The sequence below is a fragment of the Mustela lutreola genome, chromosome 12, assembly GCF_030435805.1.
Source record: "Mustela lutreola isolate mMusLut2 chromosome 12, mMusLut2.pri, whole genome shotgun sequence".
Taxonomy (NCBI): Eukaryota; Metazoa; Chordata; class Mammalia; order Carnivora; family Mustelidae; genus Mustela; species Mustela lutreola.
Genome location: NC_081301.1, coordinates 12,878,461 through 12,900,004, shown reverse-complemented (window position 1 = coordinate 12,900,004; position 21,544 = coordinate 12,878,461). Strand labels below are relative to the sequence as shown.

Genomic DNA, 21,544 nt, shown 5'->3' with positions numbered 1-21,544 from the left:
GACGTAAGAAACACAAGGGCTGCGAAGGCAGGTCTAGAAAATTCTAAAGCCCTCTTGCAGCTTCCTGAGGCAGAGGCTACAGGGAAGAGGTTAGGGGCTGTGGGTCAGACAGGCTACAGAGGGGCCCTTGTACCCCAGGGCACCTCCACACTGTCTCAGTCTGCCTCCTCCCAGCGTCCTCTGGTCTTCTGGGCTTTCTAATAAAGGTCAGCCAGATGTCAGCCCCCCCAACCTAGGGGAGCTAGGCATTTTAGCCAGGAGGCCTTTGGGGGTGGGGCTGAAGCTCCTATTGGCTCCTCCTCACTGTGCCTGGAAGAGCTTCCTCTGTTCCTGGGAACTGAGGGAGGACCCTGGGCAAGTCCCAAGCCCTCTGAGCCCTGGGTCAAGGGTGGGCTGACCACTAGATCCCTGAAGGCCTTCTGCAATTCCTGCTTGTGGCAAGGCGCTGTCACTTGTAGATTTTCTGAGGAGGGGGCTGGCTGATGGGGTGGGGTGGGGAGAGTCATTTGGTAGTGAGCTTCCCATCATCAAATATGACAAATAGTTGTCATATTTGATGACGTGTCATGTCAAATCATCAGATACGACAAATTAGACTGGGTGAATTTTGCTTCCTTTTAGGCCTTTGCCTGTGGTCCGGGGCTATCCCCCTTTCACACACCATCTGTCTGTCTACGTTAATCATTAATCAGGAGGAGAGCCCCACCTGTGAGAGGGGCAAGTCCCTGCCAAGGGGACTGCTGATTTCCAGGATGACCCTGAACTTGTTTTCCTTGGCCCCAAACTTTTAGCTACTTCCTGTTTGAGCAGGCACAGAAATCCTAGGGCCCCAGCCCTTCCTCCTCCTCTTGGTGGAATTTCCAGACAAAATGCTGTTCCCAGGATGGGGGCAGGGCCGGCATTGTTCTTGCTCTCCAGAGCCGAGGGGTGACAGGTTACACAAGCCACACTTAATTTTCACCTACATGGTCCTGGGACACCAGCTTTGGGCTGGGTGGGATCCCCTGGGAAGGCCGGTAAGTGTGAGAACCATGGTTCTGGCCCAGCCTACCCCTCCTCTAACACCTGCCGTGGGTCCCACTTATGTTCTGGACTGGGCACGAAGCTCTGCATGTAAGTGCCCAAGGGATCCCGCAGGCCAAGCCCATTATACAGGAGGAGAAAAAGGGTCGGGGCTGCAGATGCATGGGAATTTGCTCAGAGGCACCAGGCGGAGCAAAGACACGTACTCATCTGTCCCTTTCTTCTGGGCCAGCTCCAGGATTGTCCCGATCAGCTCCAGGCTGCTGCCTGAAAGTAAACTTTGCAGCCTGCTGTCTGCATGTCCGTGGAGGGGAGCCAGGCCCAGAGAGAGGGGAAGTGACTTGCCCCTTGTCCCACAGCTGCCCTTCTTGAGAAAAGAATGGGACCTTTGATCCCAGCTCCCTCTGTTCCCTTATTCACCAAGTGGTGACCGAGGGCTTGGGGGACATGGCTGTGACAGGACTGGCAAGGCCCCTTCCCTCATTACAGTTTAGGGGAAGACAATTAATGAACAACCAAATACACAGATAAGATAGTTTTAGGAAGCAGGAAGTTGAAGAAAGTAAAACAGGCAATGGGCCAGTGTGTGGGGATTGGGGCAGAGGCACAGATGGCCAGGGAAGGCCTCTGATGGTGTGAATTTGAGCTGAGGCTGACAGACAGGAAGGAGCTGGCCATCTGAAGGTCTGGGGTTTGTGGATGAGGAAGAAGAGCCCATGCAAAGGTCCTGAGGCGGGACTGTGTTTGGCATGCTCAGGGATCAGAAAGTCTACAACCATTTTAGCTAGTGGCTCCCCAAGAAAGCTGCTAGAAACCTGGAAGAATATGCATTCTTTGGCCCTCCGTACCAAAATTTGGATTCAGTGATGTTGGAGGGGTGCCCTAGAATCTGTTTCTGAATGTTTCAGTGTAGTTTGTGGGCACCTGCAGGCCCTGCCCTCCACCTGCAGGCCTGCCTTCTAAAGCCAGGCCATCCCCTTATAGTTGCAGAGTGGGGATCAGAGAGGTCTATGACTTATCAAAGTCAGACAACCACATAGCTATAGAGCTAGGCCTAGAGCCTGATCCTCTGCCTCCCTGCTTAGGGTTCTTCATTTACCACTTCATTTCTCCCCTTATGGAGGGGCTGCTTAGGCCTCACTGCCGCTTGGGTCTACACCCCATACAGCCTGCCCCTGAGACACCCCCTCATCCTCTGTTCCAGCCTCTCATTGCCCCCAGCATATGCCTTGCTAGTTTCTACCACAGGGCCTTTGCTCATGCTGTCTCCCCCTCCAAGAATATAGTCCTCTGCTCTCTACCTAGGCAGTCCCTACTCAGCCTTCTGGCTCAATGTCAGACTCTTCTTCTAGGACTTCTCCCTCCTCTGAAATCTTTAGTGCTAACTCCAGATCAGATGGGGTCAGCCACTTTTCCTGAATGCTGCTACCATCTCTCCTAGTCAGTCTTCCTGGGAGCCCACTCTGGGTTGGTAACTCTGCTGACAAGCTCTGGCTAACCTGCTCTCGAGGAGCCCAGAGGAGTGAGAGAAGAAATAGCCCAGAGGAGCAGACGTTCATCAGTGGGATTTTGATTCCCTGTGTTATTTGACCTTCTACAACCTCACAAAGTGTAAGTATCATTAAACCCATTCTGTAGTTGAGGAACTGAAGGCACTAATCTGGAGTCACACGGCCAAGAAGGGCTGGTTCCTCACCCCAAATCCCACACTCTTGCAAGCACCCCGCTTAGATGGGAGCTTCCTCGGAGCTGGCTCCCGGGCCAGTTCATCTGTCCTCCGCAGTGGGATCTGCAAGGATTGAGCGAGGCCCCTCCCGATGGGAGCCCAGGCCAGTGCCAGCCATGAAGTGGTTCACAGATGACCAGGCAGGCCTGCCTGGGAAGGGAGGGGGCTTTCTGACCTCACACTGGGACCATATGCCACCCCCTCTGGTCACCCAGTGGGTGTGGAGCTGTCTGGGCCCATCAACTGGAAGGGGAGGAAGAAGCTCCGAGACCTGGAGCCTCAGCCCCAGGCCTGGGCCCGGAGAAGGAGGGGCTGGGGGCCCACCTGGAGCTTGGCAGCATTTCTGGGTCAGGGCAGGGAGAGGAAGTACAGGGAGAGAGTTGCTTCAGGCCTGGCCATCTGGGTTGAAATGCTGGCTGCTAGGGTGGGGGTGAGGAAGGACGGCTGGGGCTGGGGCCTGGAGAGTGGATCCCAGCCTCCCCCAGCCCTGGAATTGGAGCCCTGAGCTCTGGGGGCAGTTGGCCTGGAGCGGAAGCCCAGGGCTCCTCTGGGCGGAAACCAGCAGGCATTCTGGGGGTGGGGGGGCAGCCCAAGGAGTAAGAGTGGAAAGGGGGGGTCTTGGCAGTTCTGTTTAAGTGCCAAGGTGGCCTTGCCCCATGTGTGACATTGGGCGCGTCACAACCTATCTCGGCCACCCTTTCCCATCTGCAGGGAGTGACTCTACCCCACCTTGACTGCTCTGTGCTGGGGGGGTGAGGGGCAATCAGACCCCTATGTCTGGGGAGTTGATGCCAGATCTGGGCATGCCATGAATTAGGCAGCGTCCCCGGGGCAAGTGGTTGTTCCGTGAGGCCTCGGCTTTTCCGGCTCCATCACTCTGCTCTGCAGGTCCTTCTGACTCTGACATTCCAGGATTTTATGACAGGTTGTTGACATGTACAAAGGAACCACATCTTCTCTGGGCTTCTGGAGGGCAGGAAGGAACACATAGGTGCTGGATTGAGACTGGGGGAAATTTCTAGATCCTGATGGAATCCTATGGAGGTGGGCTGGGAGGAGATGGAGATGTCTCATCTCTATACCGCACGTAGGAATCTGAGACCAGAGATGTCAAGAGCCTTCCTTTAAGTCACACAGCACCCAAAGAAACACAGTGACCCTGGGGTGCCTGGGTGGCTCAGTGGGTTAAAGCCTCTGCCTTTGGCTCAGGTCATGATCCCAGGGTCCTGGGATCAAGCCCCGCATTGGTCTCTCTGCTCGGTGGGGAGCCTGCCTTCCCCTCTCTCTCTGCCTCCTTTTCTGCCTACTTGTGACCTCTGTCTGTCAAATAAATAAATAAAATCTTAAAAAAACAACAACAAAGCAAAACACAGTGACCCGGACAACTGGCCTTCTGCTCCTGTTAGGGCCCTGTTGTCTCCCAAGGCTCACCCTCAGCCCAGCTTTGGGTGATTTCATTTAGAAGATACAGTCCCCAAGGGCTGTGTGTGTTCAAATATTCATACTTGACCAGGACCCCAGTTCCACCTGTATTGAGAGGGGCAGAGTCCTTCAAGTCTGGGGCCGGCTTGGCATGGCCCTGATGGGGCCATTTTCTGGGAAGAATGTTAATAAATTTGCTGGTGGCTTTGGGGAGGAAGTCTGGGGGGAAGTGGAGGTGGTGGACAGCTGGCTGGGCCTGAGTATGACCTCGCAGGGCCCGTTTGCACTTTCCACTGAGTGGGGAGAGTCCCCGCTCCCCCACATCCTCATGAAGGTCCTGCTCCTGGTTCAGCCTTGCTCCTGGACGCATACTAGACACTGCCGGCCAGACAGGCCACCTCTCCAGACCAAGGCCAATGACCCTGACCGCCAGCGCCCCCCACGGCACCCCCATCCACACCCCTGCTCAGAGCTTCAGTCACTCATGGGTCCAGGCTGGCCTGGGAGGCGGATGTGTGCTGGGCTGCCCGGTTAGGGACTTCCCCTGGTGACTGCTGCCTACCCTTGTCCCGACAGGAAACCCGACAGGTCTGAGCCCTCCGACACCCATTGTGTGGGGCCTGGCGTGGGCTCCAATGTTTCCCCTGTCAAGACTCCTAACCCTCTTCACCTCCTCCTGTTCCTTGTCAAAGCTGGCTTCTATGGAATGTTCCAGACTGTTGCTCCTCCTCCTCTCTACATTAAAGTCCTGCTCAGCCTTAAGAGCTTGCCTGGGTTCAAATCTCGACTCCTGGTGCCAGCTGTGTAACATTAGAGAACTTCGCTCTCTGTGCCACCAACATTTTCTGTAAGATGAAGAAGGTAACCACTGGCCTCTTAAGCTTGTTGTGAGATTTAATGAGATCTTGTGTGTTGAATGTCCCCAGACAGGGTCTGGTGCACAGCAAATGCTGAATACAGCTTCTCAGTATTAGATCCAACTTCATCTTCAGACAGACCGCTCCAGGCCAAACTTCTAGCCCTGCTCCGTGGAAAGTCCTGGACTTCTGGGGTCCCCTCTGGGCGTGAACCCCCTCTTTTCCCCAGATGGAATCGAGCGTTAGGAGACCGGTTCTGGTTGCTCTTGTTTCCTCCTGCGCCAGATGGCCCCTCAATAAAGGCCAAGCCCTTCCACCTCGGGCTCCCCTCTGTCCTAACACTGCAGGAAGCAGTGTCCTTTATGGGCAATTGAAGGCTTTTCAGAGGTAATTCTGACAATACGCATTTTTGTTCCTCCCTCACTGACTTTTAAACCTAACACCCCAGTAGGATGGGAGACTGCACTGGGCTGGCCCCCTTGCTCTGCATCTGGTGCCTGAGGGACCCCCTGAGCGACCCCCACCACCCCTGGCCTGGGGTTTACCTGGATTTACAGCCCAGCTCTTAGGCCTCCCACTCCCTCTGCCCAGCAGGGGGTAATTCTTCTCGGGACACCCAGACAGGGATGGTTCTCTGCCCTGAGGCAGATTCTCTGGGTCCTTCTCTCCTTGATCTTCTTCCTTGTCCTCATTATACAACCCAACTGGTGGGATGGGGTGGTGGGGGGGAGGGTCTCTCTATGGGACTCAGACTGCTTTAATGAGATGATGTTTGAGCTGGGTCCTGAGGGGTAAGGACAAGTTCACCAGGTGCAGAAGGAAGATCCTCTGACCAACGGGGCCAAGGCAGGGTGGAAATGAGCAGGGAGACTTTGATAGATAAGGGGCTGGAGTGGGCAGGGGTGCAAGGGGAGGTGGCCAGTTTGTGACAAACCTGGGTCCTTTTCAGTACTCTGTGCATTCACTTTTGGAGGCTGTTGAGGGCAGGTGAAGGGGGTGAGGGGGATCAGATCTGATTTAGCGGGCCCCTGTCCCCCTGCCTGCACTTACTAATCATGAAGTTTCCCAGGCCTCATCTAGAAGCATGGAATCAGGTGTTTTGGGGGAACCCAGAAATATACGTGTTTAATGTACTGGGGTGATTTGGAGGCTCAGGGGTGTGGAGGCTGCAGTCTTGACCCTGACCCAAAGCAGTAGGCTGAGGAGGTGGGAGCTGGGCCTATCCAGGAGCCCCTCTGGGGTTCAAAGAGCAGTGGAGAACAGACCCCTGACAGGCTGCCAGCCCTGTGGGGCTCCAGCTCACAGACCAGCAGGGCCTGGGAAGCCCCTGTTGGCCGGGGCAATCACAGACGGCTTCCCCTTGGAGGGGGACTATTGCAGGAAATGGTGGTGGGGAGGGTGTTTTCAAATGCCCCTCTTCTCATCTAGGTGGCCTCCAGAAAGAGGACCGCTCCTGTTTACAGGGAGGAGGCCACAGGGGCAGTGAAAGGGGGTGGGTGGCTTGCTCCAAAGCGGGGATTGATTCCAGATGCTCTGCTGGGGTGTGCAGGGAGCAGCCTTTGTCTGCGGGCCTGCTGCCCTGGGGGGCCTGCGACAACAGGAGGGACAGGGAGCCCAGGCCCCCTGCCTCCTCTGTACCCCAGCTGGCTCCTACTCCAGACCCTCCAGAGGCCTGGGGAGGTGTTCAGCTGGGCCGGTGGGCAATGTCCGCCCCATCCCAAGGCCAGGAATGCAGAAGCTTCTTCCTCTTTAATAGCTGACCCTCCCCCTTGCACTAGGTAGATAGGCTGGGGGTCCACCGCTTCTCCTTGCAGGTGGGGAAACTGAGGCACAGAGAACTTGAGAGACTCAAGCATAAGCAGAGAGACTCTGCCAGGTCTTGGAGCCCAACTGTGTTTACTGGCGAGGCCCTGAACTCCTGGCTGCCCCCCCCTTCCTCTACACACATACAAACGAAATCTACTGGTTGGGGATGCCAGGCCAAGACCACTTGTCTTAGCCACTGACAGTCTTTTGGCAGGGAATGTCTCATCCCCTCAAGGGGAGGCCAGACTCTGGATGATCAGGGCATTCCTGCTTTGGGAAGGAAACTGGGCATGATGAACTCCAGGCTCTTGTACAGGACCGATGCCCCGACCCTGAGTTGGACTTCTGGGAGGCTTCTACCCACCGAAACTGATGGGCCTGGCTGGAGAGGTCATTCTTTCCGGAAGTGCCAAAGGGGGGGTAGGTGACTGCAGGAGCCCCACCTGAGTGGGGAGATCAGGGGAAGGTGCCTACAGCTTTTCTCTGGGGCCTCTGCTCTGGCAAGGGAGGCTCCTGGGCAGCGTCTGCCATGGGGGAATGAGCTAGAGCAATGCTTAACTCAAAGGAGGTCAGTGGTGTCCTTGCAGGCACGGTGGCTTTCCATCTGCAGCAGGGACAGGCGGCCACTCCGGGCAGAGGGGCCAGCAGGGGGGTCTTTGGACAACCCAGATTGGGTTAATAGGAGCAGTACCCCTCCTGCCCCTCCCCCCTGGTCCTGGGAAGGCGCCTGGCTTCCAGCTGTGATCCAGACTCCTCCTGACCTGGGGGCCCTCCCCCCTGGGCTGAGGGAGCCAAGAAGGGGGGCTCTTTTTGTGAGGTGCAAAACCCGGCCTGGATTTCTGCCGAGATTGCCCCGCCCCCTCCAGGGCCACACCTTTCCAGCTGTTCTGGAGAACTTCCAGACTGTCTCCAGCACCCACGGATGACCCTCCCTCAAGCACACCCCTAAGACTGTGTGTTGGGAGCCCCAGGCTAAGACCACTTGCCTCTACCGTTTTCTGTGTGACTGAGGCCAGTCAGTCCTCCCTGTCAGGGCCTCAGTTTCCCCTTCTATATTTGAGGGAATGAAGCTCAGGCAGGTGACTGCATAACTTAAAAGATAAATGCTGCTGCTGGGGCAAGTAGGAGGAGAGAGAGAGAGAGAGACCACGAAGGGCCAGGATGGTCAGGAAAGGCTATAGAATTTGGGCCTTAGAAGGATGGCCTTTGGCAGGGCAGCCCCTTCTGGAAGCAGCACAAGGAGGAGTGAGAAGGGGGGAACTAGTGTGTGAGGCTGGAGAATGGTTGGGGCCAGATGGTTGGAACCTTAAATACCAAGGAAGGTTGTTTGGACTTGGGGAGCCATGAAAAGTTCTTGAGCTGGGGAGTGACTTGGGGAAGTCTTTCAGCAGGAGGGCAGTAGAGGGAGTGGGCATCTCTCTCCTCCTGGGCCTCCCTTTTCCATCTCCCGGAGATTCTTCTGCAGGCTTGCCAGAGCTGCCCTGAACGCCCAGGGAGAGGAAGAGCCCATCGCGTCGGTGGTGGTGTATTTGGGGGGGGGGGGGGTCCAGATCGCCGGGGGCAAATTGTTCAGATTTGGCAAAACCTGCGAGATACACAGGTGTTCATTACCTCTCTCGCCTTTCTGTGCACTTGGAGATACACGCTGCATTTGTAATTACATACAAAGAATATGTGTATCCAACGGAGCAATTTTTAAAATGCAAAGAACCGGCAACTTTTCTGCGTGAAAGGGAAGTCTTTTCAAGCCGGTTAGAGGGCTAGGGCCTGGAGCTCGCCAGGCGGTGTGTTTGCGGCTCCAGACTCAGTTCAGAGAGCTCGGGGCAGAAAGGCGCCCTGTGGTGTCAGCCTCATTCGGGCCGCTAAAAAGGTGACCGGATTCGCAGCGCGGTGCCCGCCTGGCTGCCTGGCGTGCGCCCTGTCCGGTGCCCGCGATCGCGCGCACGCGGGTGTGCACCGTTTACACCCGCGGGCGGGCTGGAGCGCCTCGTGCGCCCTGAGGTCGGGCCACGGCTCTCGGGCTCGAGGGGTGCAGATGGTGACCTTCCTGGGGACCTGCCTGGGGTCCCGGGGCACTCCGGGCCGCCTCGCCCCTCCGACTCCAGGCCGGGATTTCTCCCGCACTGACTTTCCGGGCCGGTGCCAGCCCGGCCTCCCGGTCCCAGGCCCCCGCGGCGGGGCCGGCTGCTCTGGGAGGGCGGGGGCGGGAGGAGGAGTTTGAGCGACTTTGTGGGGCAGCCTTGGCCTCGGCGGCGCCCGCACCAGCGCGCGGGAGAAGACAGGGACGCCCGCCGGGCGCTCCGGAGCGGGTGATGGGGCCCGTGTGAGCGCGCCCAGGCCCAGCCCGGTGCCCGGCGGGCGGCAGCATGTCCGCGGGCGGCAGCGCCAGGAAGAGCACCGGGAGGCCCTCCTACTACTACCGGCTGCTGCGGCGGCCCCGGCTGCAGCGACAGAGGAGCCGCTCCCGCAGCCGGAGCCGGCCCACCAGGGGTAGGCGCCACCCCGACACCCGACCCCCGACCCCTGGGCTCCCCTTACCTCCACCTTGCCCTCTGATGCCGGGGAATGCTGAGGACCCTGGATCTTCCTTCAGTCTACTTAGCCGCCCCCCCAACCCCCCGCAATCGCCCTTATCTGGCTGTCCCCTACTGGGTCTGCTTGATCCGCATCCCCCCAGCTTCTCCTTTCTCTGCCAACGTCCTGGGGAATCCGAAGCTCTAGTCTCCCCTGGTACCTCCTCTGGTGCCTTGCGCAGGGAAAGGGGAGATTGCAGTTCGGGGTTCTCTTTATTCGTTACTCAGATGCCACTTCCTAGTCCCCCGTGCCTCAGTTTACTCCACAGCCTGGCAATGAAGTCATCAGGAGTGGATTTGGCCTTTCCTCACTTTGCCTTCAGGGCCCTAGGCTCTCCGCACAGGGCGGGGGGGGGCATCTCAGCGCCCCCACACACCTTTCCCCAGGGACTTAACAGGCTTCCCCTCCTCTTGGGTGGAGGGACAGGTGGCTGGACTTCAGAGGGTCCTTCTCAGGAGTCCTTGGCTCCAAAGCAGCCAGGGCTTTTAGATCTGCCTGGGACCCCTCCTGGTGGATGGGCCCACTGCCTTTGAAAAGTTTCTCTTTCAATGCGGCAGGCAGGACAGGGAGGAGGCGAAAGGGAAGCAGCGTTTTCTTTTTTCCAGTAACAAGATCCTTGGTTGGAAGGGCATGTGATCCAGGAGGCTGGCTTTTGGGCCTGGTGGAAGCAGGGCCTTCCTTCCGAGGTTGGGTGGGATGGAGTTTAGGGAGGGGGCTCCTGGAGGAAGGAGGCCAGAAGGGGTCCTGGGGAGGCCAGGGTCCCCCTGTCAAGGGGCTCAGGACCGCTGAAGCACCAATGGGCAGTGGGTGAGAGGGAGGAGGGTGCTCAGTAGCGCCCAGCGGGACCTGGGCCTGGTTGGTTCGCTTTGGGAAATGGGAAGCCTGGTCCAGCGCTGAGCTTGATTGGGCTGCGGTATGAACAGATCCGTGCCTGGAACTGGTAGACCTGAGGTCAGATCCCCACCCTCCCAGGTGCCGGTTGTGTGGCTCAGGCCCTGTGGTGCTGCCTCTGGACCTCAGTTTTATCAGCTTGTGGGTAAATCAGGCAGTAGGCGTTCATCTGCTTCTCCTCAGAACAGGGAAGATTTTTTCCCACAGTCAGGGCTGAATAACAATGTACAAGGCTTCCTCAGGAAGTAGTGAGTTCCTGAAGTAGTGAGTTCCCCATGCGTGGATGGGTTCAAGCTGAGACTGGAAGTGTGCACAGGTGTGTGCTCTGAGTTCAGTGCTCAAGAGTCTCTCAAGGCCTGGGGTCCACCTCCCCTTGCCTTCCTTGAAGTGGCTTCTGCCCCGCCCCCCCCAACCTCGTGCCCCATGCCAGGCTTAGCCTGAAAGACCAGAGATCTGGGTTTGAGCACAGAGACTTCGGGCAAGCCACTTGTCTTTTCTGAGCCTCAGTTTCTTGAGCTGTAAAGGGGGCTAGCAGGACTCGTAGGACTCAGTGAGGAAATGGGTTCCTGCTGGGAGAAATGGGAGTTGTACAAATGTCACTAATGCTCAGGGCACCCTGATTCCTCCTGCCCTCCCCTCTCCTTGCAGATGCCCTGCATGACCTCCCCTGCACTTTGGTGCCCTTCTGCTCCTGACTGCAGAGGCCCCGAGAGAAACGGAAGTCCCCTTCCTGCTCTGCCAACTGGGCAGGTGACAGTGTGTCCAGCGGTCACCTGAGCCCCAGCTTCCAGGCCCCGCCTAGGCAGGAGCCCTTGCTTTGTGTCCCAGTCTTGAAGGAGCTCAAAGCCTGCAGGGAGTGGGGAGGAGCCTGTCACTGTCCAGAAGTTAGATCTGGGAAAGTCACTTCACCAAGGAAGTGACTTTTGGACAGGGTGTCACCAGGTGGCTGTGATTTCCCTCAGCACAGGGAGTGGTTGAGTCAGATGTGTGTCCAGGCCCCAGCTCTGCACAAAACTGTCCTTTGGCCTAGTCTGGTAGACGGGTATAGTGACACGTGCGGTGACGGCAGGTTCTTTTAAGGATGAGAGCAAGTGCTCAGAAAGCTAGAAGCTTCTGTTGTCTGGCACTTGGGCCACAGTTGGGCTGAGCTATAGGTATTCTTACTCTGGGTGGAGGAATTGCCGGTGGAAAGACAGAAGGGAATTGTCTTGGACATTGTGGACAGAGTTCCTCCTGGGGTGGAGGAGGGGAAGGGTTTGGGAGGGGGGTAGTGGGGAGCAGTAGTTGGGGCTGGAGAAAGGGCCTTGAGTTTTGGGGAGTCGTGGCTGGGGATGAGAGCTGCCTGGCAGGGTGTATGGTGGAGGCTGGGGGCCTGTGGCACAGCTAGAGCAGCCATTGACCCCCCTCCCTGAAGCCCCAGATCCCGGCCTCTGCCCCCAGGGCCACCCTCCTTCCTGAGGCCAGTGCCCGACGCAGGTGGCAACTCATGTTGGGGGAAGCCACGCTGTGGCCTTGGGCGGGTCCCTGCTGACCTCAGGCCGCACAGTGTTCCCATCTGTGTGGGGGCTTGGTCCCATAGTGCTGATGTCAGATCCTGGAAGAGGGGGTGATATCCAGCACCCCAGCCGCAACCACTCACAGCCCTTGCTCCATACCCATTCTGTCCTCTGCCACTTGTGAGGAAGGACAGTGACTGAGAACTCGGGATGGGGGGGGGGAGGGGGGTGTTTATTTAGAAACAGAAAAGTGCAGGGAAGAGGTGGCTGGAGGCAGGTTCGCAGCTGGCTGGGTCTTGAGGAGGATTGTGGCCAGGCTGCCACCTCTAAGGGAGCCCCCTGCCTGTTGCCCCCACTGCCCTGTGGAGTGGTGGTGGGGGGCGCTCTGGGGACTTGAGAGCAGGACTTGGTCCTTGCCTAGGGCTGCAAGTGACAGACAGTGTCCACAGTCCCCTCGCCCCCAGCTTTGAGGAAAGTGGGGGCACTAAGCAGGGCTCTTCCTTCTCGGGCCCCCCATCTTCCCATCTGAGAAATAGGCAGAGTGAGATCCGCCATTGACAATCACCAGAAGCATGGTGGAGACAGTGACCTTTAGATGGCAAGGGTCCGCTGGCCATTTCACATTGGGTTTTGTGATCCTAAGTCTGCTTGAAGGCTAGATATGGCTTATAGATATGAGGGGGGGGGGCCTGTCCCCAGTAGAATGTCACCAGCCAAGGTTCCTTTCCTCCTTCCCCCACACCAGCTCAAGAAAAGTTTTGTTTGTCTGACCTGTCTGTCCCCCAAGGGCTGCTGGGGGGAAATGCAAGTTTTCCCCTTGTTCCAGATAAAGTCTGGCCCATTTACCCAACTAGCAGACATGTCTTGAGCACCTATTGTGTGCTGGGCTCCAGCCAGGGCCGTGGGGGCCCATGGGGATGAATGGTATGTGTTCCCAGCCCTCCCCAAGCCCTCAGATGGTTGAGGAAGCTGACTTGTTGAGGTTCAGTTGAGGCACAGAGCCCTTTTCAGGGTACTGAGTGGTAGTTCTACTAGCTCAGCAATGAGCTGTTTGTGTGACTGGTTCTATGACTCTAGGCACCTCCCAGGGCCTCAGTTTCCCCATCTGTCAAGCAGGGCTTATCATGCGCTGCTGCCTGACAGCTCAGGAGACCTGGAATGCCCATCCTCATACTCACTGGAGGCTCTGATTCTTTTCTTTCTGTTTGCACCCGAGTTTCTCCAGGGGCTAATCCTTACCTGCCTGTGCAACGCGGGGCCTTGGTGGATGTATTCTCCTGAGATGGCCGGTCCCTCCTCCACATCCATACATAGTCGCATTGCTTGACCTGATATTTTGGTTGCTGTGTGATCCGTCTCCCCTCTCCCCAGGCTCCTTTCGTTTCAGGGTGTGCTGGAGTCTGTTTGAGAGTCCTCAGGAGGGGTTTCCCAGGAACACCCCAGCACACTTAGAGGAATGCAGGCAAGAGTGGTGGTGGTGCCCAGGAAGGCTGGGCCTGACCTCCTGAGGTGATGGTCCCCTCCGAGTGCTTAGAACATGGCAGCTGAGTGATTCAACCCCTGGGGTCCAGATGAGGAGACTGAGGCACAGAGGGATCTTCATAGAACTAGATGTGGAACCCGGGGCTGCTGGCCCCCTGGAGAATGTGATGTGATGTGGTTGGGGAGGGTGCTGGTTTGACACAGCTGCTTCCCAACTGGCATGATGGTTAGGGAAGAGCCTGTGTGCCCCATAGGGAAGGGCAAGGGCTGGGACCACTCCATACGGACCCTGATTTTACTGAGCCCTGCCGAGATGCCCTGTGGGCTGGCAAGACTCTGAGGATGGGGGCTGGTTGTGTCTTTTGTCCCCTCACATCCTCATCTTCAAATGTACCCCCAAGGGCCCAAGGCCCAACTCTCTGTCCCCAACTTGGATGCAACCTCTGAAATCATACATTTATCTTTTCCTGCCTCATCTCTTCATTTGTCCCTGCTGAGACACAATCCTTCCTTCGGGGTTTAACCCCAGTTTCTGCAGGCTCTCCTCATCCTTACATACCCCAGGAGCTGGGAGACTCAGTTCTTCTCATGGCATGTAAGGAAGTTAAAATGGCTTTTGTTTGTTGAGTGCTTTCTCAGAGACCAGCAGTGAGCTTAATTTTGTATTTGCCTTATCTCATTTAATGCTCATAGCAACCTTGTGAGATGGATACTGGTGTTATCCTGATTTTAAGGAGGAGGAAGCTGAAGCCCAGAGAGTGGGAGCCATATCCAGCATCACACATCTCAGAAATGCTGGAGTCCAGTTCTGCAAGACCCCGGATCCTGAGCTGATAAATGCACCACCTCACTATTCTGTGGGCAGGCAGATCTTTCTGTGATCAGGCCTTGGCTTTGATAAGGCCTCCTCCTCCTATCTGATTTGCGCAGTCAACGACTCCATCAAGTGTTCTTGGCCATCATCTCTCCAAATCCTGGCCATAATTGGGAAAGAGTCAGGGAAATGATTCCGTTGGCATCTGTGGGAGGTCAGTCTTCTCGGTTGGCTTGTCTGCCTGCCTGAGACCACTCAGGTGACCCCTTAGGTCTGGTTTTACCCCCACCCCCGCCCCTATATCCCATCATCATTTGCGTTCTGTCTACCATGTGCTTTCCTTGGGAAGGTCACAGTTCAAACAGCCTCAGCCCTTGTCTCTTCACCAAGTCTCTTTGTGCTAAGGGTTCAGTGTCCCCTGGAATGAGGTCCCTGAAGACAGGCAGACAGCTTGAGGCCTACTCCCCAGGGCTATCTAGGTCCCTGAGGGAGGCCAGAAGGTCCCCATTAATCTGCCAGAATGTCAGCCTCTTAGCCTTTGTGTTCCTGGCTTGTCCTTATCACCTTCAATAAAAAGGAAGATAATGGCTGAATATGTGCCAAGGCTGGGGGCCAAGAGCTTGTCCTGATCATGTCATATCTTATTTTGACCCTTCCACCCTCCTAAGGTAATAGGGTCCTCATTATCACTTTCCTTTGCCGGCTTGGGAAACCGAGCTTCATGGTGGTAAGTGTGAGGCAAGGTCCGAACTGAGGCCACTAGGCTCTAAAGCCCATTTCCACTTAGAACCAGGCCTGGGAGCCAAGTGGCTCCCTCTTTTCTATGGTCAATGGGTGGAGGACAACAGAATGCCCTCCTGAGCTCAGTGGGTCAGGTCTACCACTCAGTTTCCGCCCCGCTGCCGTCTGTGCTTACCAAAACCTGCTGGGATGGGGGAGTAGAGCCTGCTTTGCTCAGCACGGTGGACCTCCAGCACGGTGGACCTCCAGCTAACTCTTCCCCTTGACAGCTGGGGAAACTGAGACCCTCAGAGCCAAGGCCTCTTGCTCAAGGCAATGTAAAGAAATTGACGAGAGATCCAGGTCCGGAATTCTGACTCTTTCATTCTATTACCACATTGGTTTTTTTTGTTGTGCAGGAAGGGAAACCGAGGCAGCTGGGCTCCTCCTTGGGTCTTTCTGGGGGAGAGAAGAGGGCGTGAGCTCTGGTGTCACCTGATGCCACCACACTCACATCCCATACGTGTTTTGCTTAGAAATGACCTGAAGCCTTTCGACTGTTTTTAAAAGAAAAGCCACGGCTGTGATACTTCCCCTGCACCTTCCTCTCCAGGCCACTCAGTTTAAATGTCAGGAAAGGGAGAGTATTTCCTGGTCAGGAACATTCGGAGCTTGCCGGGAGGTGAAGTTTTGTTTTGCATTGAGTGGGAACTTGGACAGTCAGTCCCCAGCCCCGACAGCACCCCAGCCCCCTAGCCCTTCCCCCCACTACCTCCCTCCACCCCCCCTGCAAGGCTGTGTTTAACAGTTGCTGGGAGGAGGGATTTGAGACTGAGCAGGGAGCTGCCTCACCGAGTGGCAGGGTGGTTATCGGGTAGAGGGGCTGGGTGGCTATTTTTAGCCATCCCGATCCAACAGAGGCATTGCAGCGTTTGTTCAATATTTAATTATCCATCCGAAATTGGCCCACGTGGCCTTGAGTTTGGAAGCGGCTCTCTGTGCTGTGATTTCCTCTGACTGCATAAATAAGGAAGCGAGGGGAATCTCAATCGCCCTCCAAATAATGATAATGAAAAAAAAAAAATAGAATCCCCGGAGTCTCGGTACTCAGAAAAGACCGGCTCGGTTCCGCAGTCTAGACAGACCCACCTGTACGTTAGCAGGAAGGGCGGCCGAGCACTCCCATCACGCCCTTGGAAAGGCAGCCGTGCTTGGTCTGTGAATCCCAGACTCGGCAGCTGCCTGGGTTGTATTTGGGATGGGCTTTCCTCCCCGTTGCCGGGATCCTGTGTTGACTTTGACAGCTGCTGGGTGCCTGAGAGGTGGTTTGGGGATTTTGCTTTTAGAAGCCTTGTTAGCTTTTATTTCCCTCCTCTCTTCTCCCTGACAGACAGGAGAGCACTTTCGGGATCTGGGCCATGTTCTTTCTTTTTTCTTGGCCCTTAGAGGTGATGAGTTGACATGGCTATGAAATGAAAAAGGCAGAATGCACGGAGGATGGGGAGGAAAATGCGGGGCTGGGAGGCTCTGTGCCCTCCCCCTCAGCCCCTGGCGGATGCCGGCGCAGAGGGAAGAGGAAGGAGAGAGGCCAGAGGAGCTGGGCAGCCAACGATGTGTGCTCCTTGCTGTCCCTCTTGGAGGGGGAGGTTTGTAGAGATTGGAGACCAGTAAATTGGTTAGAGAGAGTCTAAGGAAAAAATGGTTTCCCATCCATTTATACTTCTGTTCTGGAGACTGGGTTTGGCTTAGGAGTGTGGCCAGGGCAGGAGTCCTGACCGCAGCATAAATGCTGTGTGATCTCAGACAAATGACTAAACGGCTCTGGGCTCAGAAGCACTTCCAGCAAATAGGTGTGACGCAGCATAGAGTATTATTATAGGCCGGATGAATTGTCATTATCTGTTCATCCAAAGCCTGAGGGGTTAATTACACCTTTATTAAGGCTGATCTAGAAATAAAATGTGATGCCTTTGGGGATTGGAACCATCTAGATGGTTCCTTGGCATCCCTTCCCCCAGAGGCTGCTCCAAGTGTCACTTGTACTTGTTCAGAGCAGCAGAGCTTTAATGAGCCACCTACTGTTTGCACTCCCTGTGCCAGGGGCTGCTGTGGAAGATAGAGCCAGTCTCTAACCTCAGGGAGCTGAGCCTGGAGGAAGGTCTCCTGGAATCAGGTTAGCAGATGACATGACTGGAAGGTTGGTCAGGGCCTTGAACGGTGAGCCAAGAGGTTGGCACCCACCCTAGCAAGCCACAGGGAATCGAAGGAAAGGTTTTAAAAATAATGGTAATTATGAAAATGACTTCCGGCCTGCCAGGGGCTCTGCTAAGTCCTTTCAGTGTACCCTTTTATTAAATCCCCATTCTCTCTGGTACCCTGCTCTGCTTCATTTTGCAGATGGGAAAACTGAGTCTGTGATGGGTTCAGTACCTGCTCAGCATGACCCAGCTGTGGAGGGGCCAGAGATCAGGGTGTTTAACCCTCACGTTTCTTACCAGAGCTGTGATTGGGAATATGCTTTTTAGCAGCCAGAAAGCTAGGTCGGTGTCGTACAGGGAGAGGGTCGGGGGAGAGTGGGTGTCCACGAACAGAGGTGACAGTGTTGGCTGGCCCGAAGGAGGAGGCCGTGGGTCTGAGCTGCGAGAGGGTGAGAAGGACCAGATCAGTTTGGGGGAGTGAGCCAGGAGGTTTCCCGAAGGACTCAGATGTGATGCAGGGTTCAGAGGCCCAGTAAGGAGGTCATTCGTGCTTCCTGGAGAATTCAGAGGGAGGCCAGTTGGTGTGGGGTCTAGGGAAGCAGAGGGCAGGTTGAGAGGAGCTGACAAGCTTGGGGGAGATTGTACAGGGAATGCCATTCCCATCTGAGGAGCAGTGCTGGACAGACTGTCCACATTTGTTCCCTGACCGACAGCAAAATAAGAAAAGTAAGGTCAGTGCACTGAGTCGCCCATGACGTCCATTTCGATGTAATCCACCTTCGTAACGTTTCTTTAGTCTGAGGTGGTGGTTTTTGGACTCTTCTGGGGATTAGAACATTCCTTTTATGAGATGCAAGGGGTGGTAATTGTTTTAACACTGTATTTGGCAAGACAGGAGGTCAGAGGTCCTAGTCACTGTGCCTGATTCCATATTATGCTACCGTGTTGTTTTTATGGATGAAAATTGAATGGGTTCCCGAAATTCCAAATTGATGGGAACCTGGCACTCAGGAGAGAGAGGCCCCGCAAGAAGGTGGTGGCATATGGCCTTTGGAAAGATCTAGGTGAGTGGGAGCCCTTGGAGTGGGTTGGGGAGCCAGCAGAGCAAGTAAGAAAATAACCTTTAATCTCAGCACCCAGTGATAAGCTCTGGGAGCATGTAGGGGTTACTTCCAGGTCTTTTATTGCTCTTGAATTTTTTTTTTCTGTTCTTGAATTTTTTAAAAAAAATTCTAAAATGTTTAGAAGTATAGAAAGTGGGAAACAAAATCGCAGACTCCCAGGCACTCACTTCTCAGATGTCACAAATGGTAACATGATCGTATTTGCTTCTCTTTCCTTCTCTTTTCTCTCTCTCTCTCTCTCTTTTTTTCCCCTAGAAATAAAATGATTCAGGTACAGCAGGGGCCAGGAAAGTACAGGCCGCAGGCCAAACCCAGCCTGCCCCCTGTTTGTGTACAGTCTGGGCGCGAGGAAGAGCTTTTTTTCTGTGGTGGACACAGAAATCAAAAGAGGAGTGATGTTTTATAATGTGAACATTCTATGAAATTCACGTCTCTGTGTCCCTAAGTAAAGTTAACTGGAACACACAGCCATGCTTATTCATGTATACATTGTCTGTGGCCTTTTTCAGGCTCCTTTGAAAGAAGTTGAGTAGTCGAGAGAAGTCTTAAGTATTTGTTCACTGGCCCTTTTAGGGGAAAAGTTTGCTGAATGGCTAAAGGGACCTGTCCTGTCCCCAGGGAGAGCCGGCCTCCTGAAGGCTGAGTGTGTCCTGCCCACCTGTGCTTTTATGCTTTTCCTACATATGCACAGGCTTCAAAATGCATTGTTTCAGACAAGGGATGGATGTGGAGAAACTGCACATGTGCCTGCACTGTGGGACTGCCCCCCGCCCCCCAGCACTCCAGCAGCACAGTAAAAATGGCTGTCCTCTGTGGGCCTTGGGGTGGGCCCTGCCGCCACAGAGCAAAGGGCCGCAGGGGGAAATGCAGGAATAGAAACACCCAAGTTCCTAGAATCCTCAGAGAGCAAAGGAGCAAAGAGACTTAGGGACAAGAGGGGACTTCAGGCTAGTTCATGAGTCCTTGGAGTGAGCAAGAAATCCAGAGTTTGGGGCACCTGGGTGGCTCAGTGGGTTAAAGCCTCTGCCTTCGGCTCAGGTTATGATCCCAGGGTCCTGGGATCGAGCCCCACATTGGGCTCTCTGCTCGGCAGGGAGCCTGCTTCCTCCTCTCTGCCTGCCTCTCTGCCTACTTGTGATCTCTGTCAAATAAATAAATAAAAAATCTTAAAAAGAAAAAAAAAAAAAAGAAATCCAGAGTTTTCTGGAAGCCTGGGAATTCCCTGAAAGTGAGGTGTATGGGGTGAGGGATAGGAAGCGTAAATTATCAAGGCATTTGTGGAGGGGCTCGAGGAGCGGGGCCTCAAGAAGAGCCGGTGACAGTGTCTACAGATGCTGGCAGGTTTGTAGGACTTCCTTTGGATGGCTGCGAGGCCAGCTGGGGGCCAGGGGACAGACCCCCCGCACTCTGCTTTCTGAGAGGCCCCTCCTGGGATCTAAGTGAGGGGAGCGCATGTCCTTGGCTATTCCTTCCAGCTCCTGAGTGCCAGCAGCCTGACCCCTCCATGGCCCCTCTGGAGAGTGTCTGTGCCCCCCCCCAAATGCTCTGGGTGGGTGGTGATGGGTGCCCTGGCGGTGCCCCTCTCCCAGCAGACCCACCCCCAGGAACAGTGGGTACCCTCCCCTGATTCTGAACCACGTCCTGAACTTAATGACCACTTGAACTCTGATCCCAATTCTATTTGACAGACAATGGGTTATCACAGTTCTAGGTCTCAGGATTCCCTCCCTTCCCCACACCCAGCATCATGGGAACAAAATGTGATACTAAGCGAGGCCTCCCTCATCTCTTTGTGCCTTGTTGCTGGGGCTGTGAGGGGACCTGGAAATGGAGAGAGAGGCCAAGGGCAGGGAGGAAACTCAGCTTCCTGGTTGACTTGGACCCGGTGTCTTCTCCCTGCTCTGTGTGTGGAGGTTCCCACCATGGGGCAACCCTTAGGTTCACAGATGACGGGGCCCGAATCCTGCCTTCTGCTTTCCTAGGCGTGTAGTCAGGGTTCTGAACCCGTTTCTTCCTGTTAGAATTGTTTCCTACTCTGGGAAACAGCCTTAGGATAAAAATACAGATATATGGCACGGTCACCATCCCCAGATCTGTTTCTCTGCATTTCCTGATGGTCCATTTTTTTATTACATACAGATATCCAGTTCTAGTGCTATTTGTTAAAATAACTATCTTTTGCACCATCAATTTACTTTTGCACTTTTTTTCCCCCAAATCAATTGACCATCTATGTGGGGTACTGTTTCTGCATGCTCTTCTGTTCATTGATCTATGTTCTAATGCTAGTACTATGCTGTCTTGATTACTTTAGCTCTATTTCAAGACTATAAACTTTGCCTTGAAACCAGGTAATGTAAGTCTCCCAACCTGTTTCTTCCTACTCGAGATCGTCTGGTTCTTTGGCGTCTTTTGCCTAGCCACCTAAATTTAAAATGGAGCTTGTCATTGTCTTCAGAAAGCCTGCTAGGATTTTGTTTGGGATCGCATTAAATTTGGAGTTGGGTTTGGGAGAAATCCATCTTAACAACACCGAGTCTTCCCAATCCTTGAACATGGTATATCTCTTCTTCATTTATTTAGATTTCTTTCTTTTCTTTTCTTTTCTTTTTTTTTTTTTTTACAAAGTCTCTCAGTGACATATTTTTAGCTATTAGTCTTGTACCTCCTTTATTAAAAGTAGTTTTGATGCTCTTTGTTAATTACCATGCAGGGTGGGACTATTATTACCCTACTTGCAAGCTAAGAGCCTAGCCTGGTAGTTTCATGGGTGCCGGCAGAAGATAGGCGACCCCAGGGTAAGAGACAAAGGATTATACACACATGAAGCTCGAGCTTCATGTCTACATTGGTCCCCTTTCCCCTCAAGTTCCTAGGGTAGTCACAGATGGTCTGTTCTAGAACATAAAATGATCACTCCCTTGTGTTTCCAAATTACAGCTTCATGTCCCTGACAGGATCTGATATATAATCTAGGGGGTCAGCTGTTCTGTAGGCTAAAAATTACACAAAGAACTAGAATTCAGTTTGCTTTAGCATTCAACCGTTAAGTTAGAAGCTGGGAGATCATTTAGAATTTGAATTCCAAGTTGTCAAGTACCGAGAGGTAAAGGGAGTTTTCAAGTTATATGTAAAAATCAATAGATACACACTTAAAGCTTTATGCCCCTTTTAATTTGCTGAGGGAAAAAAAAATGAAGGCTGTTATGTCATATAGCCTGGTACTAATTTAATAATACGGTTCTTAAATGTGTAGAACCTTAAATCCTGAGGTCAAATTTTGGGGAAAAAAGAAATAGCTTGTATTTTCTGAATGAAATAAAAAAATAGGATGAATCTAATAATACATCAGAATATTTAGGTTTGGATAATCACGGGTCTCTCTGAAGTGCTATCATTAGAACTTATATA

General features: G+C 54.2%; 1 protein-coding gene across 7 annotated transcripts in view; it reads left to right on the top strand.

Moving 5' to 3' along the window:
• Nucleotides 1-21,544, top strand: part of DAB2IP (DAB2 interacting protein) — a 189,418-nt gene that overhangs the window by 52,542 nt on the left and 115,332 nt on the right. For 3 of the 7 annotated variants that reach the window (XM_059142884.1, XM_059142887.1, XM_059142882.1), the window contains exon 1: nt 9,072-9,324. The exons of 3 other annotated variants lie outside the window; for them this stretch is intronic. In XM_059142884.1, coding sequence (XP_058998867.1) covers nt 9,201-9,324 — 124 coding nt within the window. In that variant the 5' untranslated portion in view covers nt 9,072-9,200. Of the gene's footprint in view, nt 1-9,070; nt 9,325-21,544 lie in introns of those variants that run through there. One more of the 7 variants, XM_059142888.1, reaches the window with a different exon arrangement.